Genomic DNA, 11,236 nt, shown 5'->3' on the forward strand with positions numbered 1-11,236 from the left:
ATGCATGCCGTGGTTGACGGTTTGGGGAACAGAACAAACAAGTTTGGCACTTGCAATAATTCTTCAAAAATGCTATATACTCTTACTATATTACATTTGTATCACCTCTTTAATAGGATGAGACCGCATGTATTTGTGGGTCGAACTTCTATTAATAAGGTGGTACAAATGTAGTATAAAAAAAGTAGTAAGTATATCTTTGCTCTTCTTAATTAGCTCTTTAAGAAGTCATGTCGAGCTTGCAAATGTAGTGAAAGAAAACTGAAAAGAAAAAAAAAAACAAATAGAGTTATCATAGATAGCAGATTGTGACTTAAACATTATTTATTAAATGTTCACTTTGGAAAGAACAAATACGATATGAAAAAGGTGATGAATGTAGCATCATCCGGGAAAAAATGTAAAACGTAAAGACTTGGCAGCTAGTTTTTTCTAGCGTAGAGGGAAGGTTCATGCAAATGGAACAATGGCAAGTTTCTCCTGCAGTTGCGTTCATATGAGTACTCTCATAGTTATTACTCTTGCAAATTGCAATGCATTATGCGACGTTGCAAATACGCTTGTTAAATCGATGTCATCTCGGTACGTTGGCATGTTGTTGACTAGATTGCCCCGTCTATGAGTCCATGTCGTCTCATGACATTAACAAGAAATAAATAAATCCTTAATAATCATGGTGTTATTGTTGATAAGGATGCACGCACATTTTCTAGTTTCACGCACGCTCCTATTTAATCATGTTTCTTGTTTTCAATTTGTTGGTCATAATAAAGAGAAATGTGTAGGAAGCTGATACAGGTGTACGAAAATCACTTCCCTAATTGATATTGTTGATTTGTTATTGGAATAGTGCTCTTTGAGAACATCACTACTATAAAAGTGATATTTGATAACTTCACAACCATAAAAGTGCTATTTGATCAATATGTTTTGTCCCACTAATCCAATCATAAGGCGCCATGTGAATTAACTATAAGATCTTATTTTTTTAAGATTTAAAACTAAAAGTAAAATAAGAAACTAAAAACCAAAACTAAAAGAAAAAAAAGTCATCATTTCGTCTTCATCAAGGTAAGCACAAAAAGAAAAGGGAGGCCCCATGACACCACTAAAGTACTTGACCTCCTGAACTCATTCTTCATTCTTTTTGGTTGGCTATTTTCTTCAAATTTAAATTAAATTTGGATTTGATTTTATCGAATTTATATTGAATTTTTTTTCCAGTTGCGGTTGTGGGATGCGAGAAAAATATCAGCGCAGAATACTCATCCGTTAGGTCACTCTTTAAAAAATAGTTCCTTATAGTTAATTCACGTGAAGCCATATGATTGTATTAGTGGGAGCACATCAGCACACAAATGAAAAATATTGATGAGATTTTAATGGAATGACTAAATTGATGTGCGATAATGAAAGTAAAGGATCAAATTTATTCATTTTTGAAACTCAGGGACCAAAATAAGGAGTTTGATCAATGTCAGGGACCATTTGCAATAAAAAGTCTTATCTTGTGTAATCCACATGTCATCATTTCATTGGATATATGGGTCCCACATACAAACTAACATAATAATTGACGAATTTTAACGGAATGACCAAATTGATGTGGGATAGTGAATGTCAGGGATAACATTGATTGATTTTGAAAATGTGGGACAAAAATAATGAGTTTGATCAGTCTCATGAACCATTTGAGATAAAAATCCAATTAAAATTGCATAATTAATAAGAACAAGAACCAAACTTAGATTGACAAATTCCAAATTTCCAAGCAAACATAAGGATGATCTTACAAATTAAGATCATTTACAAAACATACAAAATGAAATTGCAAAACGGGAAAATCCACCTCGTCATCATTCAGAAGATCACCATGCAAAGTTCAAGCACTATAATGGGATTTTATTTAACGATAACATGGTATTATTACTCACTACTTGGATCGTCATCACGGATACTCTCTAGGCATCCTAGTTCCAGTTAGCACATCCCTTATTAGACTCAATTCAGCTACTACATTGCTCATGTCTTTTCGCTCTCTCGGCATCGCTACGGAACAAGCAACTCCTACTCTTGCAATGGAAGTCAAGCACTCCACAACCCTTTTTCTTCGATCATTTGGGGCATGATTCCCCCTATTACTTCTGGGATTAGTATTGCTGTTGCTTTCTTCTATTTGAACAAGTAGTGGATCACATATTTCTCTCACACGTTCTGGTAGAGCCATCATAACAAAATTGTGCAGGTCCATACCACCATTAAACATGTCATTTGTCGGCCTCTTGCCAGTTAACATCTCCAACAACAGTATTCCATAACTATACACGTCGCCATATGTTGACACCTCACCTCCCATTCCGTACTCTTTAAGTTATATGCACAAAAACATAGCTTTGTTCTTATGTGTGACTTCAAAATACTCATGCTATATACAAAACCATAGTGCAAGCACAATAAAATATATACAAAAGAAAATTTACCTGGGGGAGTATAGCCTATGGTGCCTTTTATGACATTGGAACTGCTATCATGCAAAGGAGATGGGCAAAAAGCATCCCAGAGGTACCTTGCTAAACCGAAATCACCAATACAAGCAGTCATGTCGCTATCTAACAAAATGTTGTTGGGCTTTATATCACAATGAACTATTGGCATGTGGGAGCGGTTGTGCAAATAATCCAGAGCACACGCTACATCGATGGCAACGTTAACTCTTTGAGTGAGATTCAGATTCTTCCGCAGAATGGCTGGCCTATCTACTCCTTGAGCTGATATGTGCAGCCACTCATCTAGGCTTCCATTCACCATGAACTCATACACCAAGGCTTTGAAATCCTTTCCTTGAAATTCAATGCTTGAACAAGCAGTCAGTAGTTTGACAAGATTTCGATGCCTAATGCTTTGCAAGGCTTCACATTCAGATATGAAACTTTTAGAAGCTCTTGAAGTTTGAAGATTGAGTACTTTCACCGCAACATTTCTTTCTTCAAGCTGATTGAGAACTCCTCTGTACACGGACCCGAAACTTCCAAAACCAATCAGATTCAAAGCAGAGAACCCATCTGTTGCTTTGAGGAGATCTCCATAGGACAATTTCAAGAGTGAAACCCCCAGTGATGATCCTGAAATTGACTTAAGTGCTCTAGCATTTCTTGATCGATAAAGAAGCGCAAGTAACAACACCAAGACCAAGCCGACAACCCCACAAGAAACTGATAATTAAGTTCAGCTTAGGAGATAACCCATGCGTAGATTGCTCGGAGATGCATTTAGGCAATCTTAAGTGAGGTATACCTCCACAAAGCCGTGTGTTTCCCACAACAGATACCGCACTTGCATTCTTAAAAACTCCATGGATTGGTACTGCACCTTCAAAATCGTTAAATGAAAGGTTCAAATTCTGCAAGAAGGGGAAACTCCCCAAGTAGTTGGGAATTATGCCTGACAAGTTGTTGCGAGAGAGGTCAAAATCTTCAATTCCTCTCAAAGAGCTCAAGGATTTAGGAATTGTCCCTTGCAATAAATTTTCACTCAGAGACAGAGTCGTCAAACTTGTGCAACTCCCTAAGCTTTGTGGAATCTCACCAGGTAACTTGTTTTCAGAAACATCCAAGAAAACAATATTCAACCCGTTACCTGCTTCCATGGGAATGGATTCAGTAAGTTGGTTTCCAGATAGATCCAAGTGAACCAGTAAATTGATTACTTGTTTTGGAATTGGACCACTAAGATTGTTGTGGGAAAGATCCAAATATAACATAAACCTGCAGTCTCCGAGACTTTGTGGTATGCTTCCATTTAACTTGTTCGAGTCGAGATTCAATTTGCTTAATGAAGTGAGATTTCCTAGAGATGATGGAACATTACCTGACAATTCATTCGAACCTAGAAATAGGTCATAAAGCTTATTCAGTTTACCTATTGAACTCGGTATAGTGCCTGCCAATAAATTTGTGGAAAAGCCCAGTCTCTCCAAGTTGATGAGATTTCCAACCCCGGTGGGAATGTTTCCGCGTATTTGATTGTCATGAAAATTTATTTCCCTGAGCTTTGTTGAGAGATTGCTGATAGATTCGGGCAGCACTCCTCCAAAATAATTGAGGCCGACAGATAAAACTTCTAAATTGGTGCAATTAACTAGAGAAGAGATGAAATCCAAGTCACCTTCCTCATTATTTCCAAGATTGTTATCATCAAGTTGAAACCAATGCAAAATTGACAGGCGTGCCAAACTAGGCACTTTCCCATTCAACTTATTGGATGACATACAAAATAATAAAAGGTTTGAGGCATTGGAGATTGAAGATGGTACTGGTCCAGTGAATTGATTGGCTTGGAAATAAAAGTTTTCGAGGTTTGGAAATATAGTGTGGCCCAAGCCAGGAGGAAGAGTTCCATGAAGGTTGTTTTGAAACATAGAAATGACTTCAATTGACGAGAGGTTGTATATGGAGGGAGGGATGGTACCATTAAAATAATTTGCTTCCAGTGCAAAAAACACTAAGCTTTTCAACTGGCCAAGGCTATTTGGAATACCACCATGCAGATTATTATCACCCACAGATAACATCCAAAGACAAGAAAGATTCCCAAAAGAAGGTGGGATTTTCCCATAAAAATTGTTCCTGGCAAAATTAAGTTTCTGAAGCTTGGACAATGAGGCAATTTCAGTTGGAAGTTCGCCACTAAGAGTGTTGCCATATAAGCCAAGGTATGGGAGGTTATAGCAACATGATATGTTGAATGGGATATGACCACTGAAGGAGTTGTTATAAAGGTATAGTCGTTCCAAGCGGAACAAACGACCAATTTCCGGAGGGATGATGTGGCTAAAGCTATTGTTTTGGAGGTTTAAAATCCTCAGAAAGCTCAAGTTTCCGACGTGGGGAGATAGGTGGCCTGCCAGCCCGCTTGATCGGAGGTCGAGCACTGTAGCCCTCTGGTGTCTACGGCCACAAGTAATGCCTGGCCAATGACAGAAGTGGAGGGATTCATTCCAAGAGCTAAGGATGCCAAGGGTATCGGTCACGATTTCAGCTTTGAAGGCAAGCAAGGAAAGCCTATCCACCTCATTCCCCGCGAAACGCGAGGAGGAGGCAGAGCTAAAAAGAAAGAGAAGAAAGAGCGGTTGGATGAAAATAAACCAAATGCTAATATGAAAACTTGAGAACTCCATTTTAGCTAGGCTGCAAAATGAAGCTCTGGATATTTAATCTTAGGTAATCGTAAGTTGACACAAAGAAAGGAGTCAATTTTAGCGTCCAATTTTAGCTAGGCTGCAAAATGAAGCTCTGGATGTTTAATTTCTGCGTGCATGCCGTGGTTGACGGGAAAAATTGGTAAGACTAGAAAAAGTAGGTACGACTAAAAAAAGTGCCCGCAAGTCTGTAAGACTAGAAAAAGTGCCTGGGCATTGCCGCGGGTCTTTAAAATATTTAGGAAATATATCAATATAGAAAAGAGTAAACCGCCGATTTACTCCCTGAACTATCACCCAACATTCAATTTTCCTCCTGAACTTTTTAATTGGAAAATTAAGAACTTAAACTAATTTTTTTGGCCGATTTGCCCCCTGCGATTAATTTTTCATTCATTCCATCCAAATTTCTGTTAAATGGAAGCATGTGCACATGTGTGGGTAATTCGATCACTTCATTCTTTAAAATAATTGAAAGCCTTAGATTTTTAAAATATAAACATATGCAATATGTGTGATTCTATAGCTTTTGTGTCAGAATATCTAGTAAAGGAAAGCTTTTGTCCACAAAGGAGAGTCACGTGGTTTCCACATGATAAGAGTTGACGTTAATTTAAATGAAATCTATGAAAAACTAACGGTAGGGAGGAAATCGGCCAAAAAAAATTAGTTTTGAGTCCTTAATTTTCCAATTAAAAAGTTCATGTGGGAAATCGAAAGTTGGATGATAGTTCAAGGGACAAATCGGCAATTTACTCATAGAAAATAGAGGTCTTTTATGCTATGAGTTTCAAAACTGTATAGAACATATAAGATTTTTAAAAATATATATATATAGCGATATTATTTACATACATGTGGAATGTAGGAAGGAAATTAGTCCTTTTGTTCTGAATCAAAATCACTAATTCCGAAATACAATTTCAAAATCATTTCCCTACAGTTGAACATCAAGAAGACCACTAATTCTAAAATACAGATTAAATTTCTCTCCATGTTAAAAAGCATAAAAGCAGAGAGACAGGATGTGGTTTCAATTACCGGTAGGATTAGCTTGTAAAAACTTGTCCGCTGTGTTCTGAATATTGATCTCCACTGTAACCATCTTTAGAGAACTTTTCTATTCATAACACGTTTAATACTTTTTAGTGGACCATGATCGGGATTTTAATATTGTATGTCAATATATAAAATAGAACAAAGCCACTAACAATCTAAAAATATCATATAATCGATAGCAGTATGTACTTTTGGTAGATAATTTGTAATCTGATTGCAAAATATTGGGATGTCTAGTTTCCGCAGGAGTGTGTTATCCTTAGCAGAGAGGATACTTTTTGATATTTTGTAATTGCCTAGATGAAATCATGGCTAATGCCTCACACATCTGTCATAAAAAAAATCTTAAACACAAGGATTCATCATTATAGCCTATATTAACATCGCATTGTCATATCGGAACAGACAAAGGTACTCAAACTCAAGTGTCCCACATGCTGACATCCAACAAACCAAGCAAAACAAAAGATGCGTAAAACGGGTCTCGAGTTTTGCCAAATACACCACAATGAGTATGCTTTACCCAAATGAAGGAAAAGAATTACCATCATAGGAAACTCATGCCTCCACTCTACGAAGCTTCGCTGGCTCTGTGTGTTTTCTCACCTGCAATTTAGACCCAATGCGCAGAGGCATTTCAGCCATGAAATTCTAAATCCAGAAACATCTAAAAACAGAGAACAAAGAACCAAGAAAACCGTGTGTGCGGGCGTGCGTGTTTCTCTGGTGTATTTTATCAAACAAGTGATAGGCACTGAACAAAAGATACATATGAACGTACATGTTCTTTGTAAACTCAAATGGAACGCTTAAAATTACACTATAAACTTCATTAAGTGATTTCAAATTCAATAATCCGAACATAAAAAAGAAGAAATACGAAAAATTACAGTTAGAAGTCACAAATCAGTTAAAGAGTTGAAAATAAGCGAGCTTGCTTAAGGAACTATATTTACACCTACAGAATAATAAATACAGCAAGCTAGTACTGATGAAATACTCGAAAAAGGCAAAATTCGTTTTTCATGTATTCCCCATATTAAACCAAAATATAAAAATCGATCCACTTAAACCCAGAAATTCGATACCAACCCCTCACCAAGGAAAGCATCAGAAATTTTCACCCTTAAAGTTTTTTTTTTTTTAATTTTTTTTTTGATCAAACGATAGATTTTGTCAAACCATAAAAGTGCAGAAAACAGCATTCTCCATATACACAAAAAATGAAGAACTGATTGATTCCCACGTATTCAACTTTCATAATACACAAAAATTACAAATTTGGTTCCACAAAAACCCAAAAGGGAGAAGCAAAAAGAGAAACTAAAATGTGAAAAGATGAGGGTCTGCAGCCCTGATTTTCATAACCATAAACGCACAAATTCTTATATTTTTGAAAGCATGCGCAACCCAACACAAAAACTAAATAATACATGAATCATCTGTGCTTTGCTTTGCAAACAGCCAAGGGGATAGGAACTAAAATAAATTCCCTGACCAACAACCTCTCAATAACCAAGCTTGAAAGCATAAAAACAAACCCTTCAATCTTTGTGTGCAAAATTAATACCACAATAAATTCAACCACATTTCCACAATTAAGAATCAAATTTGATAAACAATACATAATTTACATAATTTCACCCAAACATAAAGAGAATAGTACTGTTAAATGCTGCGAAGAAAAAACCAAGGAAGAATGGAAGATGGATTTTACCTGAGGACTCGAGCTGGGTTCTGAGAGAGAGGAACTCGAGCTGGGAAAGCTGAAAACAGGAATCGATAATCCATTAAGAAAAAATGATAAAGAAAGCCATTGATGTGTAAAATCTAGAACAAATTGCGGAGAATAGGGGGTTTTAAGGGATAATTTCTTTTAATTAAACTTTCACTTTAACCTTTATTAAACTCATAATTTAATTGGACGGGGCAGTTTTTAATCCTTTTGGTGCAAAAAACAGAGTCCGAAAATCCACTCACTGCAATGGTATAATTTTCACTAAAACTCATCGCATACACAAATCTACTAATCCTTTTTGTAATCATCATGGCATGATCTATAACGTGAGTTTAGTTAAAATTCCAAAAACCCAATAATAAAACAAAACATTCAAGCAAATTTAACACCAAAAAAAAAAAACACCATAATTGCGACAATTTGATTCCCTTCATTCTCAGGGAATTATCCAAGATCGACCAAAACACACAATTCAGATTGGATCTCCAAAACAGACAAACAAACAGAGAATCTTCATTTCTCAAATTTCTGAGAGAATTTAAGATTTTCGGACAAAAATTGGGATGAAAATTATGACTTCCACCAGAAAACCAGATCGATGATTGAATCCAATCAAAAGAGAGAAGCTTACCCCTGGACTGAAGCTCGAAGAGCCTCCTTGGTGGTAGATGTAGTTCTACTGCGAGAGACAGTTGGAGAAGCAAGGTTCTGGTTTTTGGTTGAGAGAAACAAACATGAATCAAAGAAGAAGCAGTGGACGATTAACTTTAAAAACAACTAAAATCGATAGGCAATACCTGAATTTATCTCTTGGGAGTATAGGCATGCAAACAGAAACCAATTGTACCAATAACAAATTACTTCTCCATGAACTAAACATTAAATTACTATGCAAGTTCCAGTCTGGTGCAACGTTATCAACCTTTTTTACCCCAGACTGGTTCAAATCTCAGTATCCCACTGCAAAAATTGAAAACATTTATCTGAAAACATTACGAAATATAATTTAAGACTTGGCCTCTGACTTGTGAAGTACCTAAAATGACAATTTGTTTTATAACTTTCATTAGAGAAAAAGCCCAGACTCCTTTAATCCAATCATAATTACACACTGCAAGCATTTGATTCATATCATTAATTAGCATTAATCATAACCCGATCATGATTCATCGTATCCCAACATCAAAATCAAATGAAATTCCACTAATAATAACATTAACAACAGTTAACTTTTGAATCTGCAAACACATTTTCTAGTATCATGTCCCATGTTTCTTGATCATTGCAAATTTGCAACTACCAAAATCCAGAGGACCTCTCAAGCTTATGCGTCACCATATGGTGCACCACAAAAAACATGTAAACTGAACAATTAATCACAATAAACGCTACATTCTCAGTAAAAGTGCACCATATGGTAAAAGATGATCTTTCAAATTTGGAATGCAAGTTGTTAAACAACAATATCGTAGGCAATCATTATATAGTGTCCACAATATTAGGAATAAATGTGCATGCAGATGTTTGTTAATGTATCTCTAAGTAGATGGTTAATTTAGTTCAAGACTACTTTATCAATTTGCCACGGAACTTTATGATCTGTCGCTCGAACTATTTTAATTAGCCAATTTACTCCCTCTCCGTTAAATTTCTACACATTCCAATTACCTGTGCACAACGCCCTAAAATTTTCTCTCAGTGAGGTTTAAGTAATAAGGCATTTAAAAAATAATTATTCCAAAAATTTCAACAAACGTAATTAATTTGGTGATTAGCAATTGCATGCACTGATACAAACAAAAACTTAAATTCCAATGTCATGAGGATTAATCGAGCTGGTTTCTTCACTCCTATTACATAAGACAAAAATACCTACATCAGTACTACATAAGTTCTATAGTTCCTATGAAAAACTTGTATTTAACCTACTCTTTTCAAATGGAACTTGTATTTAACCAACCTACTCTTTTCAAATGGAATTTGATGTATGAAAAATGATAAATTCAAAAACTTTGAAGCAGAAATATTAAAGGAAAAAAAAAACAAAACCACACTTACCATGTATTATCAATTTATCACTTTAATTCTAGTTGCCACTTCAAGCTCCCTAGCTTTTGACGCATCATGATCATACTCATAAAGCCTTGATCATGAAACCCAAATCATTACTTTGACAAATAAATATAACCAACAACCAACAACAAAAACAACTAAATTTTTCAGATGGATTATGCCAAAAATTACCAGCCGAGTTACTGAAGACAATGATATCGAGTCGGAAAACTGATTTGCACTGCTCCATCGAATACTCAAGAAGGCCCAAAGTGTCAAGGAATAAGGTGCAGTGATAGTATTATCCTTATCGAATACAATTATACAACAAAAATGTATCTGCTGCACTTGACAGGCATTGTAAACTTGTGAAGCATAGCTTTGCAGGATACGTTTTTAGAAGTCGAGCCTATGCATATGCACAAACCCCAAAAGTTGCACCAATTCCACACAAAAGTTTAAACTTGTACGGCAATTACTACAATCTGAATCAAAATTCCAGTGTTTAACACACAGTGCTTTGGAACTGTGTAAATAATTTAAAATCAGAAAAAGTCCCAATCTCTTTTTAATCTCACAAAATTTAAGCAAAATGTAATCCCTAACAAAGATTTTGGAGAATAAAAAGGCCAATTCCACCGAATATAAATTACGATAATTACAAAATAATTCAAATGCAGGCAATTTGATCGAAATTTGCAGAGCAAAAAACCCTTAAAACAACATAAAGAAAAACCCAAAATAAAATGAAGAACAAAAATCACTAATCACATAACCAAAATTAATGAAAATGAAAAAACTAATAGGCATAAAATACCGAAATAAATAATCAGTGAGGGGGAAGAAATTGGTCCCATGTTCGAGCTTTTCCGTTCTAATCCAAATCGAGCAGGAAAGAAGAAGTTGAGGAGGAAACATCGAACCTTGAGAACCTAATCTTCTGGGTATCGAATCGAGGAACAGAATCGGGCTTAAGGGAAGTGAATTAAACTTACCAAACGAAGGCCCAGTGAGTCGGCCTAGCCCAACATAAAGCGTGCCGATATTTTTCCTGCGTCAGTTTTGCCTTTGGGAGCATTTCGCTCGGCATTTCGCTCATCAGTGCACATGACTTAATCATGGCCTCGTTCACTCAGCCCGAAGACGACTCGGTTCTGACCACCGGGTCAACTCGCCCGTTCGACGACGAC

The 11,236-nt window shown here is 36.0% G+C and overlaps 1 protein-coding gene across 1 annotated transcript; it reads right to left on the reverse strand.

Moving 5' to 3' along the window:
- Positions 1 to 1,722: 1,722 nt before the first annotated feature.
- Positions 1,723 to 10,852, reverse strand: LOC148695958 (putative LRR receptor-like serine/threonine-protein kinase At3g47570). Its single transcript, XM_088696693.1, has 9 exons — positions 10,239 to 10,852; positions 10,053 to 10,137; positions 8,626 to 8,954; positions 7,974 to 8,022; positions 6,802 to 6,862; positions 6,239 to 6,317; positions 3,295 to 3,369; positions 2,481 to 3,212; positions 1,723 to 2,364 (listed from the first exon to the last, which is right to left on the reverse strand). Exons 5-9 carry the CDS (start codon positions 6,805 to 6,807, stop codon positions 1,949 to 1,951), a joined length of 1,308 nt encoding a protein of 435 aa, XP_088552819.1. The 5' UTR covers positions 6,808 to 6,862; positions 7,974 to 8,022; positions 8,626 to 8,954; positions 10,053 to 10,137; positions 10,239 to 10,852; the 3' UTR covers positions 1,723 to 1,948.
- Between the last annotated feature and the right edge of the window lie 384 nt (positions 10,853 to 11,236).

This window comes from Pyrus communis, chromosome 7 (assembly GCF_041283825.1).
Source record: "Pyrus communis isolate YQ-2024b chromosome 7, ASM4128382v1, whole genome shotgun sequence".
NCBI classification, from domain to species: Eukaryota; Viridiplantae; Streptophyta; class Magnoliopsida; order Rosales; family Rosaceae; genus Pyrus; species Pyrus communis.

Excerpts from the sequence above, each read along its gene's own strand:
- LOC148695958 (XM_088696693.1), bottom strand. Across the intron at positions 3,370-6,238 it reads TTTACAAGCTAATCCTACCG|GTGCAGTACCAATCCATGGA; the intron begins GTAATTGAAACC and ends ACGATTTTGAAG. Across the intron at positions 3,213-3,294 it reads AAACACACGGCTTTGTGGAG|TTTCTTGTGGGGTTGTCGGC; the intron begins GTATACCTCACT and ends CTTAATTATCAG.